At 46.6% G+C, this 18,305-nt stretch overlaps 1 protein-coding gene across 8 annotated transcripts in view; it reads left to right on the forward strand.

Moving 5' to 3' along the window:
- The window catches only part of LOC124008291 (roundabout homolog 2-like), a 203,116-nt gene that overhangs the window by 127,163 nt on the left and 57,648 nt on the right, over nt 1–18,305 (forward strand). For all 8 annotated transcript variants that reach the window (XM_046319451.1, XM_046319458.1, XM_046319475.1 and 5 more), the window contains exons 3-5: nt 15,969–16,126; nt 16,352–16,472; nt 16,756–16,894. In XM_046319451.1, coding sequence (XP_046175407.1) covers nt 15,969–16,126; nt 16,352–16,472; nt 16,756–16,894 — 418 coding nt within the window. The remainder of the gene's footprint in view (nt 1–15,968; nt 16,127–16,351; nt 16,473–16,755; nt 16,895–18,305) is intronic.

Below are 18,305 nucleotides of genomic sequence, written 5' to 3' on the forward strand. Positions count from 1 at the left end.
TTAGCTAGCCAGCTATTTGTCGTCCTTAACGTAGGAGACACTGCTAGCTAGCCAACAGCTAGCCAACGTCTACTGAATAGAACTTCCGCACTCAACAACCCGGTCGCATTCCGCTTCGCTCCACAGGTAGTATCACATTTTTCATTTCATTTCATTACAGCACAACGGTTTGATTTGTTTGATCGTAGCTAGCTACATAGCTAGCTACATAGCCGTCTGTGTATCAAAGATAATTGTTGTCGTTCTTTTAACGCAACGTAACGTAATCAACACTGCTAGCTAGCCAGCTAGCCCCCGATAGCAGCACTGTAGAAACTATTACACTCAACGGAACAACTTGATTAGTGTAGTGTCAACAACGCAGCCACTGCCAGCTAGCCTACAAAGTCAACAACGCAGCCACTGCCAGCTAGCCTACTTCAGCAGTACTGTATCATTTTAATCATTTTAGTCAATAAGATTCTTGCTACGTAAGCTTAACTTTCTGAACATTTGAGACGTGTAGTCCACTTGTCATTCCAATCTCCTTGCATTAGCGTAGCCTCTTCTGTAGCCTGTCAACTATGTGTCTGTCTATCCCTGTTCTCTCCTCTCTGCACAGACCATACAAACGCTCCACACCGCGTGGCCGCTGCCACCCTAATCTGGTGATCCCAGCGCGCACGACCCACGTGGAGTTCCAGGTCTCCGGTAGCCTCTGGAACTGCCGATCTGCAGCCAACAAGGCAGAGTTCATCTCAGCCTATGCCTCCCTCCAGTCCCTCGACTTCTTGGCACTGACAGAAACATGGATCACCACAGATAACACTGCTACTCCTACTGCTCTCTCTTCGTCCGCCCACGTGTTCTCGCACACCCCGAGAGCTTCTGGTCAGCGGGGTGGTGGCATCGGGATCCTTATCTCTCCCAAGTGGTCATTCTCTCTTTCTCCCCTTACCCATCTGTCTATCGCCTCCTTTGAATTTCATGCTGTCACAGTTACCAGCCCTTTCAAGCTTAACATCCTTATCATTTTTCAAGTTCAACTGGGTGACTTTAACCTCCCCACGTCTACCTTTGACTCATTCCTCTCTGCCTCCTTCTTTCCACTCCTCTCCTCTTTTGACCTCACCCTCTCACCTTCCCCCCCTACTCACAAGGCAGGCAATACGCTCGACCTCATCTTTACTAGATGCTGTTTTTCCACTAACCTCATTGCAACTCCCCTCCAAGTCTCCGACCACTACCTTGTATCCTTTTCCCTCTCGCTCTCATCCAACACTTCCCACACTGCCCCTACTCGGATGGTATCGCGCCGTCCCAACCTTCGCTCTCTCTCCCCCGCTACTCTCTCCTCTTCCATCCTATCATCTCTTCCCTCTGCTCAAACCTTCTCCAACCTATCTCCTGATTCTGCCTCCTCAACCCTCCTCTCCTCCCTTTCTGCATCCTTTGACTCTCTATGTCCCCTATCTTCCAGGCCGGCTCGGTCCTCCCCTCCCGCTCCGTGGCTTGACGACTCATTGCGAGCTCACAGAACAGGGCTCCGGGCAGCCGAGCGGAAATGGAGGAAAACTCGCCTCCCTGCGGACCTGGCATCCTTTCACTCCCTCCTCTCTACATTTTCCTCCTCTGTCTCTGCTGCTAAAGCCACTTTCTACCACTCTAAATTCCAAGCATCTGCCTCTAACCCTAGGAAGCTCTTTGCCACCTTCTCCTCCCTCCTGAATCCTCCTCCCCCTCCCCCCTCCTCCCTCTCTGCAGATGACTTCGTCAACCATTTTGAAAAGAAGGTCGACGACATCCGATCCTCGTTTGCTAAGTCAAATGACACCGCTGGTTCTGCTCACAGTGCACTACCCTGTGCTCTGACCTCTTTCTCCCCTCTCTCTCCAGATGAAATCTCGCGTCTTGTGACGGCCGGCCGCCCAACAACCTGCCCGCTTGACCCTATCCCATCCTCTCTTCTCCAGACCATTTCCGGAGACCTTCTCCCTTACCTCACCTCGCTCATCAACTTATCCCTGACCGCTGGCTACGTCCCTTCCGTCTTCAAGAGAGCGAGAGTTGCACCCCTTCTGAAAAAACCTACACTCGATCCCTCCGATGTCAACAACTACAGACCAGTATCCCTTCTTTCTTTTCTCTCCAAAACTCTTGAACGTGCCGTCCTTGGTCAGCTCTCCCGCTATCTCTCTCAGAATGACCTTCTTGATCCAAATCAGTCAGGTTTCAAGACTAGTCATTCAACTGAGACTGCTCTTCTCTGTATCACGGAGGCGCTCCGCACCGCTAAAGCTAACTCTCTCTCCTCTGCTCTCATCCTTCTAGACCTATCGGCTGCCTTCGATACTGTGAACCATCAGATCCTCCTCTCCACCCTCTCCGAGTTGGGCATCTCCGGCGTGGCCCACGCTTGGATTGCGTCCTACCTGACAGGTCGCTCCTACCAGGTGGCGTGGCGAGAATCTGTCTCCTCACCATGCGCTCTCACCACTGGTGTCCCCCAGGGCTCTGTTCTAGGCCCTCTCCTATTCTCGCTATACACCAAGTCACTTGGCTCTGTCATAACCTCACATGGTCTCTCCTATCATTGCTATGCAGACGACACACAATTAATCTTCTCTTTTCCCCCTTCTGATGACCAGGTGGCGAATCGCATCTCTGCATGTCTGGCAGACATATCAGTGTGGATGACGGATCACCACCTCAAGCTGAACTTCGGCAAGACGGAGCTGCTCTTCCTCCCGGGGAAGGACTGCCCGTTCCATGATCTCGCCATCACGGTTGACAACTCCATTGTGTCCTCCTCCCAGAGCGCTAAGAACCTTGGCGTGATCCTGGACAACACCCTGTCGTTCTCAACTAACATCAAGGCGGTGGCCCGTTCCTGTAGGTTCATGCTCTACAACATCCGCAGAGTACGACCCTGCCTCACACAGGAAGCGGCACAGGTCCTAATCCAGGCACTTGTCATCTCCCGTCTGGATTACTGCAACTCGCTGTTGGCTGGGCTCCCTGCCTGTGCCATTAAACCCCTACAACTCATCCAGAACGCCGCAGCCCGTCTGGTGTTCAACCTTCCCAAGTTCTCTCACGTCACCCCGCTCCTCCACTCTCTCCACTGGCTTCCAGTTGAAGCTCGCATTCGCTACAAGACCATGGTGCTTGCCTACGGAGCTGTGAGGGGAACGGCACCTCAGTACCTCCAGGCTCTGATCAGGCCCTACACCCAAATAAGGGCACTGCGTTCATCCACCTCTGGCCTGCTCGCCTCCCTACCACTGAGGAAGTACAGTTCCCGCTCAGCCCAGTCAAAACTGTTCGCTGCTCTGGCTCCCCAATGGTGGAACAAACTCCCTCACGACGCCAGGACAGCGGAATCAATCACCACCTTCCGGAGACACCTGAAACCCCACCTCTTTAAGGAATACCTAGGATAGGATAAAGTAATCCTTCTCACCCCCCCTTAAAATATGTAGATGCACTATTGTAAAGTGGCTGTTCCACTGGATGTCATAAGGTGAATGCACCAATTTGTAAGTCGCTCTGGATAAGAGCGTCTGCTAAATGACTTAAATGTAAATGTAATGTAAATGTTTTGATGCCATGCTTTCCCTTGGCACAGAAGGTTGGTGGTAGTGGCCTTATTAGCAGCTGGTATTTCACCAACACTGGCACATTATTATTATATTACCCACCATCGTTCTTCAATGTGTAGTGGAGGGGTTTGTAGATTGTGTCTACCAGTATGCCTAAAGGTACCCCGTGCTGTACACTATGTGCTATTCTCCCGTAGACCCATGCCCTGAGATTGTTTCTCCTGTTCCCCCTGTTTCCCCTGTTCCCCCTGCTTACCTTTCTGCCGATTCCCCAGTCAAAGGTCACGTTATCCCGCTCTTCAATGAAACAACCAAAAGGACGTGTGTGTATGCAGAAGTGTGATTATGGATTGGTGTGATAGCAATGGCATTACCATATTAATAAGCTTTCTCTTTGCCCTGAATGGCGGCCGTTGCAAATGGGAACATGTTTACTGCAGCCCCATCCTCCACCTGTTTACATTCTATAGCTCTAAACATATACACGCCGTGTGCCATCTGCATGTGTCCAGCAGAAAGAATGTAATCGTAGCCCGGCAGTAAACAAAGCTCTGAATATTCCTCCCCACTCCGCTCTCTGTTAGCTAGGCAGCTCTGCTCGCTACTGTTTGAACACGCTGGATGGTTTCGAGGCACAGATGGTTCCCAGGCATTTTGTTGCTTCTCTCTGACACCACTTTTTTTTTAAATTACCTCCCAGCAGAATTGGACCGATGGAGAGAAATGCTGAATTTCATGCAGTTTCATCTGCCTGTTTGCTGTTTTATCATTTGTCAGTGAGAAGAGAGGAGAGAGCAGCAGGCATATTGGAGAAGATGAGTGGCAGCCATATTTTTCTCTGGGATTTACACGCGCGCTCCCTCTGCTTCTCTCTGTCTCTCATTGTTTCTCTTACACACCTACTCTGATAAGCTGAACAGTTTAGTTGGTATTTAAACCCGAGCTTAGTGAGAACACACGCACGTTTAGGGACATTATTTTGCATTATCAAGTTCTTTCCATTATGGTTGAGCAACCTTTTGCAACACCGCGCTGTGTGATCTCAGCGAAGGAAGACAAGTGCATATAATAAAGCCCTGCTCCCCAGGCTACAGCTGCTTTAGTGAAACAAGGCGGATAAAAGGCAGGATTCAGATCCCTGACTCACACTCCCGCTGATGCATAACATTCTCACAATATTGCTGGAAGGTTTTATGATGCTCGCGACCACTCTGCGAAATAAAAACCAACTTCAGACTCTCTCTGCTATTTCACTCTCTCTATCTTTCTTTCTCTCTATCTTTCTTTCTCTCTGTCTCCGTCTCTCTCTGTGTTTCTGTCTCTCTCTGCTATTTCACTCTCTCTATCTTTCTTTCTCTCTATCTTTCTTTCTCTCTGTCTCCGTCTCTCTCTGTGTTTCTGTCTCTCTCTGTGTTTCTGTCTCTCTCTATCTTTCTTTCTCTCTATCTTTCTTTCTCTCTGTCTCCGTCTCTCTCTGTGTTTCTGTCTATCTGCTATTTCACTCTCTCTATCTTTCTTTCTCTCTATCTCAAATCAAATCAAATCCAATTTTATTTGTCACATACACATGGTTAGCAGATGCAAATGCGAGTGTAGCGAAATGCTTGTGCTTCTAGTTCGGACAATGCAGTAATAACCAACGAGTAATCTAGCTAACAATTCCAAAACTACTACCTTATACACACAAGTGTAAAGGGATAAAGAATATGTACATAAAGATATATGAATGAGTGATGGTACAGAGCGGCATAGGCAAGATGCAGTAGATGGTATCGAGTACAGTATATACATATGAGATGAGTATGTAAACAAAGTGGCATAGTTTAAAGTGGCTAGTGATACATGTATTACATAAAGATGCAGTAGATGATATAGAGTACAGTATATACGTATACATATGAGATAAATAATGTAGGGTATGTAAACATTATATTAAGTAGCATTGTTTAAAGTGGCTAGTGATATATTTTACATCAATTCCCATCAATTCCCATTATTAAAGTGGCTGGAGTTGAGTCAGTGTGTTGGCAGCAGCCACTCAATGTTAGTGGTGGCTGTTTAACAGTCTGATGGCCTTGAGATAGAAGCTGTTTTTCAGTCTCTCGATCCCAGCTTTGATGCACCTGTACTGACCTTGCCTTCTGGATGATAGCGGGGTGAACAGGCAGTGGCTCGGGTGGTTGTTGTCCTTGATGATCTTTATGGCTTTCCTGTGACATCGGGTGGTGTAGGTGTCCTGGAGGGCAGGTAGTTTGCCCCCGGTGATGCGTTGTGCAGACCTCACTACCCTCTGGAGAGCCTTACGGTTGTGGGCGGAGCAGTTGCCGTACCAGGCGGTGATACAGCCCGACAGGATGCTCTCGATTGTGCATCAAATAGAAGTTTGTGAGTGCTTTTGGTGGGTGACAAGCCGAATTTCTTCAGCCTCCTGAGGTTGAAGAGGCGCTTCTGCGCCTTCTTCACGATGCTGTCTGTGTGGGTGGACCAATTCAGTTTGTCTGTGATGTGTACGCCGAGGAACTTAAAACTTACTACCCTCTCCACTACTGTTCCATCGATGTAGATAGGGGGGTGCACCCTCTGCTGTTTCCTGAAGTCCACAATCATCTCCTTAGTTTTGTTGACATTGAGTGTGAGGTTATTTTCCTGACACCACACTCTGAGGGCCCTTGTTGGTCGTTGTTGGTAATCAAGCCTACCACTGTTGTGTCGTCCGCAAACTTGATGATTGAGTTGGAGGTGTGCGTGGCCACGCAGTCGTGGGTGAACAGGGAGTACAGGAGAGGGCTCAGAACGCACCCTTGTGGGTCCCCAGTGTTGAGGATCAGCGGGGTGGAGATGTTGTTACCTACCCTCACCACCTGCGGACGGCCCGTCAGGAAGTCCAGTACCCATCCGCAAAGGGGGGGTGGGGGGGGCGAGACCCTTGGTCTCGAGCTTGATGGCGAGTTTGGAGGGTACTATGGTGTTAAATTCTGAGCTGTAGTCGATGAACAGCATTCTCACATAGGTAATCCTCTTGTCCAGATGGGTTAGGGCAGTGTGCAGTGTGGTTGAGATTGCATCGTCTGTGGACCTATTTGGGCGGTAAGCAAATTGGAGTGGGTCTAGGGTGTCAGGTAGGGTGGAGGTGATATGGTCCTTGACTAGTCTCTCAATGCACTTCATGATGACGGAAGTGAGTGCTACGGGCGGTAGTCGTTTAGCTCAGTTACCTTAGCTTTCTTGGGAACAGGAAAAATGGTGGCCCTCTTGAAGCATGTGGGAACAGTAGACTGGGATATGGATCGATTGAATATGTCCGTAAACACACCAGCCAGCTGGTCTGCGCATGCTTTCCATCTCTCTCTGTGTTTCTGTCTCTCTGCTATTTCACTCTCTCTATATTTCTTTCTCTCTGTCTCCATCTCTCTCTGTGTTTCTGTCTCTGCTATTTAACTCTATCTTTCTTTCTCTCTATCTCCATCTCTCTCTGTGTTTCTGTCTCTCTGCTATTTCACCCTCTCTATCTTTCTTTCACTCTGTCTCCATCTCTCTCTGTGTTTCTGTCTCTATGCTATTTCACTCTCTCTATCTTTCTTTCTCTCTATCTCCATCTCTCTCTGTGTTTCTGTCTCTCTGCTCTCTCCCTATCTACAGTTGAAGACGGAAGTTTACATACACTTCGGTTGGAGTCATTAAAACTAGTTTTTCAACCACTCCTTAAAATTTCTTCAAAATTATAGTTTTGGAAAGTCGGTTAGGACATCTACTTTGTGCATGACACAAGTAATTTTCCCAATCAAAATAAATCAGTCAAGATCTCGTCAAAAATGCTTGGGAGCAATTTCCAAATACCTGAAGATACCAAGTTCATCTGTACAAACAATAGTATGCAAGTATAAACACCATGGGACCACGCATCCATCATACCGCTCAGGAAGGAGATGCGTTCTGTCTCCTAGAGATGAACGTACTTTGGTCCGAAAAATGCTAATCAATCCCAGAACAACAGAAAAGGACCTTGTGAAGATGCTGTAGGAAACCGGTACAAAAGTATTTATATCCACAGTAAAACGAGTCCTATATAGACATAAACTGAAAGGCCGTTCAGCAAGGAAGAAGCCACTGCTCCAAAACTGCCCCCAAAAAGGCAGACTAAGGTTTGCAACTGCACATGGGGACAAAGATCGTACTTTTTGGAGTCATGTCCTCTGGTCTGATGAAACAAAGATAGAATTGTTTGGCCATAATGACCGTCGTTATGTTTGGAGGATAAAGGGGGAAGCTTGCAAGCCGAAGAACACCATCCTAACTGTGAAGTATGGGGGTTGCAGCATCATGTTGTGGGGTTGCAGCATCATGTTGTGGGGGTGCTTTGCTGCAGGAGGGACTGATGCACTTTACAAAATAGATAGCATCACGAGGAGGGGAATTATGTGGATATATTGAAGCAACATCTCAAGACATCAGTCAGGAAGTTAAAGCTTTGTCGCAAATTGGTCTTCTAAATGAACAATGACCCCAAGCATACAGTGGGGTAAAAAAGTATTTAGTCAGCCACCAATTGTGCAAGTTCTCCCACTTAAAAAGATGAGAGAGGCCTGTAATTTTCATCATAGATACACTTCAACCATGACAGACAAAAAAATCTAGAAAATCACATTGTAGGATTTTTAATTTATTTATTTGCAAATTATGGTGGAAAATAAGTATTTGGTCAATAACAAAAGTTTATCTCAATAATTTGTTATATACCCTTTGTTTGTTGGCAATGACAGAGATCAAACGTTTTCTGTAAGTCTTCACAAGGTTTTCACACACTGTTGCTGGTATTTTGGCCCATTCCTCCATGCAGATCTCCTCTAGAGCAGTGATGTTTTGGGGCTGTTGCTGGGCAACACAGACTTTCAACCTCCAAAGATTTTCTATGGGGTTGAGATCTGGAGACTGGCTAGGCCACTCCAGGACCTTGAAATGCTTCTTACGAAGCCACTCCTTCATTGCCGGGTGGTGTGTTTGGGATCATTGTCATGCTGAAAAACCCAGCTACGTATCATCTTCAATGCCCTTGCTGGTGGAAGGAGGTTTTCACTCAAAATCTCACGATACATGGCCCCATTCATTCTTTCCTTTCCCTTTGTAGAAAAACAGCCCCAAAGCATGATGTTTCCACCCCCATGCTTCACAGTAGGTATGGTGTTCTTTGGATGCAACTCAGGATTCTTTGTCCTCCAAACACGACGAGTTGAGTTTTTACCAAAAAGTTATATTTTGGTTTCATCTGACCATATGACATTCTTCCAATCTTCTTCTGGATCATCCAAATGCTCTCTAGCAAACTTCAGATGGGCCTGGACATGTACTGGCTTAAGCAGGGGGACACGTCTGGCACTGCAGGATTTGAGTCCCTGGCGGCGTAGTGTGTTACTGATGGTAGGCTTTGTTACTTTGGTCCCAGTTGTCTTCAGGTCATTCACTAGGTCCCCCCGTGTGGATCTGGGAATTTTGCTCACCGTTCGTGTGATCATTTTGACCTCACGGGGTGAGATCTTGCATGGAGCCCCAGATCGGGGAGATTATCAGTGGTCTTGTATGTCTTCCATTTCCTAATAATTGCTCCCACAGTTGATTTCTTCAAACCAAGCTGCTGACCTATTGCAGATGCAGTCTTCCCAGCCTGGTGCAGGTCTACAATTTTGTTTCTGGTGTCCTTTGACAGCTCTTTGGTCTTGGCCTTAGTGGTGTTTGGAGTGTGACTGTTTGAGGTTGTGGACAGGTGTCTTTTATACTGATAACAAGTTCAAACAGGTGCCATTAATACAGGTACTGAGTGGAGGACAGAGGAGCCTCTTAAAGAAGACGTTACAGGTCTGTGAGAGCCAGAAATCTTGCTTGTTTGTAGGTGACCAAATACTTATTTTCCACCATAATTTGCAAATAAATTCATTAAAAATCCTACAATGAGGCCTCCCGGGTGGCGCAGTGGTTAAGGGCGCTGTACTGCAGCGCCAGCTGTGCCATCAGAGTCCCTGGGTTCGACTGGGAGGTCTGTGGGGCGACGCACAATTGGCCTAGCGTCATCCGGGTTAGGGAGGGCTTGGTCGGTAGGGATGTCCTTGTCTCATCGCGCACCAGCGACTCCTGTGGCAGGCCGGGCGCAGTGCGCGCTAACCAAGTTTGCCAGGTACACAGTGTTTCCTCCGACACATTGGTGCGGCTGGCTTCCGGGTTGGATGCACGCTGTGTTAAGAAGAAGTGCGGCTTTGTTAGGTTGTGTTTCAGAGGATGTATGACTTTCAACCTTCGTCTCTCCCGATCCCGAAGGGAGTTGTAGCGATGAGACAAGAAAATAGCTACTAAAACAATTGGATACCACAAAATTGGGGAGAATTGGAGTGGCCATCACAAAGCCCTGACCTCAATCCTATAGGGACTTTGTGGGGAGAACTTAAAAAGCGTGTGTGAGAAGGAGGCCTACAAACCTGACTCAGTTACACCAGCTCTGTCAGTAGGAATGGGCCAAAATTCACCCACCTTATTGTGGGAAGCTTGTGGAAGGCCCCCCGAAATGTGTGACCCAACGTAAACAATTTAAAGGAAATGCTACCAAATACTAATTGAGTGTATGTCAACTTCTGACCCACTGAGAATGTGATGAAAGAATTAAAAGCTGAAATAAATCATTCTCTCTACTATTATTCCGACATTTCACATTCTTAAAATAAAGTGGTGATCCTAACTGACCTAAGACATGGAATTCTTACAAGGATTAAATGTCAGGAATTGTGAAAAACTGAGTTTAAATGGAGTTGGCTAAGGTGTATGTAAACTTACGACTTCAACTGTGCATTTAAAAAAAACATTTTTTATTATTTATTTCACCTTTATTTAACAAGGTAGGCAAGTTGAGAACAAGTTCTCATTTACAATTGCGACCTGGCCAAGATAAAGCAAAGCAGTTCGACACATATAACAACAAACAACACAAAGTTACACATGGAGTAAAACAAACATACAGTCAATGATACAGTAGAAAAATGAGTCTATATACAATGTGAGCAAATGAGGTGAGATAAGGGAGGTAAAGGGGGAAAAAAGGCCATGGTGGCGAAGTAAATACAATATAGCAAGTAAAACGCAGGAATGGTTGATTTGCAGTGGAAGAAAGTGCAAAGTAGAGGGGAGAGGTAGTTGTTTGGGCTAAATTTTAGATGGTCTGTGTACAGGTGCAGTAATCTGTGAGCTGTCCTGACAGCTAGTGCTTAAAGCTAGTGAGGGAGATAAGTGTTTCCAGTTTCAGAGATTTTCGTAGTTCGTTCCAGTCATTGGCAGCAGAGAACTGGAAGGAGAGGCGGCCAAAGGAAGAATTGGTTTTGGGAGTGACCAGAGAGATATACCTGCTGGAGCGTGTGCTACAGGTGGGAGATGCTATGGTGACCAGCGAGCTGAGATAAGAGGGGACTTTACCTAGCAGGGTCTGGTTGATGACCTGGAGCCAGTGGGTTTGGCGACAAGTATGAAGCGAGGGCCAGCCAACGAGAAAGTACAGGTCGCAGTGATGGGCAGTGATGGGTAGTATATGGCGCTTTGGTGACAAAACGGATGCCACTGTGATAGACTGCATCCAATTTATTGAGTATGGTATTGGAGGCAATTTTGTAAATGACATCGCCGAAGTCGAGGATCGGTAGGATGGTCAGTTTTACAAGGGTATGTTTGGCAGCATGAGTGAAGGATGCTTTGTTTGCGAAATAGGAAGCCAATTCTAGATTAAACTTTGGATTGGAGATGTTTGATATGAGTCTGGAAGGAGATTTTACCTAGGTATTTGTAGTTGTCAGAACCGTCCAGAGTAGTGATGTTGAACGGGCGGGCAGGTGCAGGCAGCGATCGGTTGAAGAGCATGCATTTAGTTTACTTGTATTTAAGAGCAATTGGAGGCCACAGAATAAGAGTTGTATGGCATTGAAGCTCGTCTGGAGGGTTGTTAACACAGTGTCCAAAGAAGGGTCAGAAGTATACAGAATGGTGTCGTTTTAGTCATTTAGCAGACGCTCTTATTCAGAGTGATTAGTGCATTCATCTTAAGATAGCTAGGTGAGAGAACCACATATTACAGGCACCCCCCCCTCCCCTAACACACCCACTCCCACAATGTACTGTACTGTACTGCAGAAGGCATCCTCTCAGTGTCCAGTCCTAGAAACACACAGAGCCTGTGGGCCACTGAGTAATTTCCAGTATGACTGGGCAAGAGATGACATCAGAGCCCAACGACTGACTTATTGTCAAACACGGGACCATTATCGAATTGTACTAAATCAGACCTTTTTAAATGCCTTTTCTCCTTCAGTTAATAACAAAGTTATAAAGTTTATAACAAAGTTTTTCCTTCAGTTTACAACAAAAGTCCTTCAGTTTGTTATAAACATTTATTAAAAGCAATTTACCACGCCATCAATCCATATATTTCTATGTTACAGTATATTCAGACATAGAAGGCTACAAACCAAGAATTCCCAGCTCCAGCTGTAGCTGCTGTGGTACAGTAGAAGGTGAGTTTAAGTGGGTGAGGGAGAAGTAGGTTAGGTAAGGTTGGGAGCAGGAGAAGGAGCAGGAGAAGTGTGTAAGTAAGTGAATGCATAAAGAGACAGAAGAGTAGACAATCATCAATTATAGATGTTGAAGTGTGGTCTGCGGGAGCTCTGTTACTGTAATTGGGAGAACGGAGAGAGAGAGAGAGAGGGGGGGGGGGGGGGATGGGGAATGGGAGGAGAGCATCCGCTGACACCTACATCTTCAATTTACATTACATGACAAAAGGACGGGATGCTAATGCAACATGATTGTAGTTACTGCTTAACTGTTAGCCATTCAGGGTGACTGGCTGGCTGTCTGGCTGACCCGCAGGCGAATGGAAGACAGAGACATCGGTACATCTCTGTGAGATGAGTATGTCATGTACTGTCCCAATGTTAAAAGTTATGAAGGGAGAGGCACTCACTGTTATGGTCGAGACATGTCACCAGTCACATAGACAGACAGACACCTAAGGAGTAGGATACAAGTTGGGGCATCAGTGGTTTAAATATCAGTAATTGGATGTGACCTGCTGATTGATGTTACGTATCGTGTCGTGCCCATTATTAATCAGTGGCATCCTTACTCCTCTTTGCTCCTCGAGCTTCAGTGGCTTATACGTGATCCGTGTGTCTATTGTATAAACAACTGAAATGACTGTATATACTTTGTTTGCCGCCAGCCACATCCTCTCTGTGAGTGGCTTTTGGTCTGTTGTCTGTCCTTCGTGACCCTCGCTGCCTGGCTGCTGGAATGATAGGTAATGTTCTGGGCTCATGGCCCTGGGGAACGCTGGGTACACGCTCGCCGTCTCGACTCTGAAGTTTCTCCTGACTGATTGCTGATGACTTTTTTAGGGCACAGATATGCTAAGTTGTTTATTTTTTCAAAAATCCCCCAATGCAAATAACCCCCTCCCTGTTCCAGACCCCATTGGGTGTCTGTTGTCTCTCTCGCTCTCCATCTCTGGCTCTTTTTGATAATGCATCATCAGCAAATGTTGGTAGTACGTGACCCGGGCATCTGTGTGAGTGTATGTGCACGTCTGCACGTGCACGTGTGTAGGCTATGTGTCACAAGTGTGACAGAAATGGGACAGGCCTCTGACTGCTGTTGAGAAAGTGACACGCCCCTGCAGGCTGTTCTCATCACATAGACTATTCAACAAACTCCAAGCCACTGTTCAGCAGACCTGTGTCAAGAGAGATCATATTATAAAACACCCCGTTCTACAGCCAGCAATGCCAGTAGTAGTCCTAGTTGTTGGACTCTGTTACAGCACTGGCCTACATGCAGTATAGACGGGTTGGTTGTTTAGCAGCAAAGCCGACGCGTGCACAACTATGGGGCAAAACACACTGGGCTGGCTTAGATTGGTGACATCTATATTTAGTCTCCAATGTTTATTGGAAACCTAAATACATTTGCACAATGAGAACTTGTTTCTCAAATACATTGTTACAGATGTTGGTTAGCTAGCAAGCGAATGTGAGCCTATATTAGCCAGGAATTTATTTGCCATTGTAATCCTTGGGCAAGCCGTGTTTTTTAAAATGTATTTATTTAATACATTGTTTGGGATGGAAAACCGATTTAAGCGTGAACTTGTAACGGGTGTCGTCGGAAGGAGGATGAGACCAAGGCGCAGCGTTCCTTGAGTTCCACGTAATCTTTATTACTGAGGTGAAACTTTAGACAAAACAATAAAGAAAACAGCGTCCGAACAGCTTCCTTGTGCAAACTAACTGCACGCAAACGGAGAACAAGATCCCACACGGAAGGAGGGGAAAAAAGCGACCTAAGTATGATTCCCAACGATAGACAGCTGTCCCTGATTGAGAACCATACCCGGCCAAACACAAAGAAATACATAACATAGAAAAATGAACATAGAATGCACACCCAAATCACCCCCTGACCAAACCAAAAATAGAGACATAAAAAGCTCTCTACAGTCAGGGCGTGACAGAACTAAAATGACTAAATCATGATATAAAGTATGTAGAAAAGATAATAGAGTGGATCTATATATTTTTTAAATAATCTTTAAGAACTAACAATCACCAAAATAGAAGCTAGACAGTCAGGAAGAATTCAAAATTCAAAATGAGCAAAATGTGTAGAATTGCAAGAAATTGGCTTAAAATGTCTCTACGACGCCAAGATGGGGGGGCCTCTGAAGTGTTGTCTCAAATGTAGCTGTACTGACGGCCAGACCCCATTTATTGCCACGCCCCCTGCCACGCCCCGTGCCACGCCCCCTGCCTCGCACACCACTTAAGCCCCTTTTTGATCCAGAACAAAACCTATTAGAATAACATGGCATCAGTCAAAACACCTCAAAACAGGACTTGGTATCACTAATAAGATACAATTACCTGAAACGATTCACCTCTTGTCATTGTTCCTAGTTATCTGGCCATCCAGAATCACAACAACACATGGCCGTCTGTCCCATTTAAGCGTGCACATCGCTATTGTAACATCGTCAGATGTTATCATGCAAGATTTTCATACCTCTTTTATGATAGAGTACGTTGCGAGACCAAAGCCAGAACAAACAACCACTTGCTAAACACCTGCTCTCTTTTTAAATCATTATCACTCATTTTATTGCTCACATGCAGTTTCAATCCCTTTTCATCTCTGCTTGTTGTCTCATTTCGGGAGGCTTGAATCATGGCAAGGTTTAAATGTTGGCCTTCAGCTACATGTACGGGACCAGTTTGTAATATTAGGATGCAGAAACCAGATGCACCACCAGCTCTAGCTCCCCTCTCACCTCACATAATGAGGACTGCATTTAATGAGGCCCCTATGGTCATTTATATACAAATATCTTCACATTGCACCATATTTTTCCCACCCGCCCCACGAGAGAATTGAAGCCCATTTCAGAATCGTTCTATTGGGTTGGGATTCTACCTTCTCGGAGGTGTGCAGGGTTGCATCTAAATTCACTTCTTGCTGAGCAAAATGTGTTCTCTGCCACAGTTGTGTTTTTTCCTTTTCTCCTCACTGTGCTGGAACAAATGCAACGGGAATATGTGGCTCTTACATGGTCATGTTTACATTTGAGTCATGTAGCAGATGCAGGTGCTCTCATCCAGAGCGACAGTCAGTGCATTCAATCTTAAGCTAGCTAGGTGAGACAACCACATATCACAGTCATAGTAAGTACATATCCTCAATAAAGTAGCTATTAGCAAAGTCAGTGCCATTAAGACAAGTTAAGTGCGAGTGTTCGCGCAATAATTGTATTCTTTTTCTTCCTGAAGGCTTGAAATTTGTATTGCATTCCGAATGGAATATCACGCTCAGCGTTTTCTAAAGGTGCAACGTTTTAAGTGGGGTTGTCACTATGGGGTGGAAGAAAGGCTCGTCTGAGTGAGTAGAGGAGTGACGTGTGACAGTGACAGAACCCACCCAGCCATATGGCTCTGTAGACCTGGCCAGGCCTCTGTGACTGAGACACCCCTGATCTCATCTGCCACAGCTTCCTGTGATTGACAGCAGGACCTCGGGGCTCTGGCTCCATCCCACACAATTCCTGTTTGACTAGAATTCTGCTCTAGGCTCTGGCTCTCCTCCAGTTATTTTCTTTACTCTGCTACTAACTGACAGAGTGCAACGTTATTTCTACACTGTATTTCTACACTTGTTGTCCGTGAACTCTGTTTTTTGTTGTTGTTGATCATCCAGCTTGGATTATCTACTAACACAGTGGATGAAACACTACATCAACTATATCCACAATGAACCTAGTAAAAACAAAAATGTTTAGAAAGAGTCTAACCTCCATCTCTCTCTCTCCGTTTCTCCCAGTGTTGCGTGATGACTTCAGACAGAACCCCCAGGACATGGTGGTGGCAGTGGGGGAGCCTGCCACCCTGGAGTGCCAGCCTCCTCGTGGGCACCCTGAGCCCACCACCTTCTGGAGAAAAGACAAGGCCCGTCTGGACCTCAAAGGTGATAGGGTCACGGTGAGTACAGCACTTCTTTCGGGACACGCTCCTCTACGTCGACTCTCATTAGGGATGGCTGAGCCATGCAAAATCACTTAGCCACCGTCGCCGTCTGGGGTAGCGTGATGTGGGCGTAACCCCGTTTCAGTCCGTGGCTAGTAGTCACAACGGTTCTCGTCACTGAAAGCCGTGTACAGAGTGTCTGATTTAGACGTTGCTGCGCTGTCTCTGTCTATCTGTCAGGTACGCGGAGGGAAGTTGACCATCTCCAACACCAGGAAGAGTGATGCAGGGATGTATGTGTGTGTGGCCACCAACATGGTGGGGGAGAGAGACAGTGAGACGGCTCAGCTCTCTGTGTTCGGTAAGGACAGACTCACCCCCTGGTGCTTTCTGTAATAGCTGCACTTGCTACCTGTTTTACGAGTGCTTGTAGACTCATCTTGTGTGTGTGTGTGTGTGTGTGTGTGTGTGTGTGTGTGTGTGTGTGTGTGTGTGTGTGTGTGTGTGTGTGTGTGTGTGTGTGTGTGTGTGTGTGTGTGTGTGTGTGTGTGTGTGTGTGTGTGTGTGTGTGTGTGTGTGTGTGTGTGTGTGTGTGTGTGTGTGTGTGTGTGTGTGTGTGTGTCTGTGTGTGTGTGGTTGTCCAGAGAGACCCACGTTTGTCCGTCGGCCGGTGAACCAGGTGGTCCTGGTGGAGGAGAGTGCGGAACTCAGGTGTCAGGTACAGGGAGACCCACCTCCCTCATTACGCTGGAGGAAGGACGACGTGGATATACCCCGTGGCAGGTGAGGAGAGACGGAGTGTGTGTGTGTGACCGTGTGTTCTATGAGTTCCTGCTGTGGCTGTTGTGGTTGAAACAGGTGTTCATATGGATTGTGAGACAGGACTAATGAGTCCCAGTCTACAGCAGGTAAAGTCCTGACATGTGACTACAGCTTGGATCACCTAACATTATTTCCCAAAGCCCACAGTCCTGTTCTTAAACCCAGATGAAGTGTCAGCTATTGCACTTACTATGCCTGCTACCATGGGGTACAAAGTGGATGTAGTGTGTTTTTCAGCCTGACGTGTATGCTGTCCGTGTGTGTGAGGGCATGAGTATTCTGTATATTGCCATTTATGTCGCTTGTGCAGGCATGCGTTCACAATGAATCCACAAATTGAATTTCTTTACTATCCTTTGACCTTTCTATCTCTATTTCTGGATGTATATTTTAGTATTTGAGCTCTTGACTTTCTATGCCATAGCAGTCCTAGCTAGACTCCAAAATAATAATCACGTGTATATAGCTACACTACACAAGGCCCCAGGTCTAACAATGTCCTCTGTTTAGGCCATTACTTTGTATCATGTCAGGACCATGCTGCCAATGGAGTCAATGTGTGTTTAAGTCCACAGCATAAAACTACATTTACCATGACTCTCTGCTCTCTTTGTCACTGTAACGGAAAACGCTCTCTCACAGTTTGTCAATATTTAATCCCATATGACGTCTTTTGACCATATTGGGATCTGCGTGAGAGGAAATGTGTTTTTCCCTCCATGGCATAAGTGTGTATTTCTAAAGGAAGTAGCTACACTAAAGTAGTGGTGTGTGAGAGTGTTGGTGGTGGTACAGCAGCAGCAGCATGTGTCTGAGACAGATTGTAGCTGTGGGGAGTGCTCTCTCAGACAGGGATAGAGTAGAGTCTGTCTGTCAGTCTGCTCACTCCTTACTCCCTTCTTCCCCATGACTCCAGAAACATGCCCTACATTGAGACCAGACTTCGTCCCTTCTCTCTTTCTTTCTCTCAGTCTCTCTCACCCTCCCTCCCTCCCTCTCACCCTCCCTCCCTCCCTCCCTCCCTCTCACCCTCCCTCCCTCCCTCTCTTTCCCCATCCCTCCATCCCTCTCAGACCGGCCCTCCAAGGAGGTGTGTATGTGGGTCAGAGACGTGACGTGACTGGAGTCTTCACAAGGTTCAGTCAGACAGACCAACTGTCCGAACGGACAGAAAAGCTTGAGCGATATTTTTCCCCTCACATTTCTCACCTTCTCTTGGATCCGTGACCCCTACCGCCATGTCCCCCGTCATTGTGTTTCACTGCTCTGCTCGTCTCACATCTCCAGATGGTATGGAAGACTAGACAGGTTTACAGGCTGCTGGTCTGTCTGCTTCAGAGACCAGAGGAGGCCCCTTAGAGGGGCGAGTCCA

Source organism: Oncorhynchus gorbuscha, linkage group LG02 (assembly GCF_021184085.1).
Source record: "Oncorhynchus gorbuscha isolate QuinsamMale2020 ecotype Even-year linkage group LG02, OgorEven_v1.0, whole genome shotgun sequence".
NCBI classification, from domain to species: Eukaryota; Metazoa; Chordata; class Actinopteri; order Salmoniformes; family Salmonidae; genus Oncorhynchus; species Oncorhynchus gorbuscha.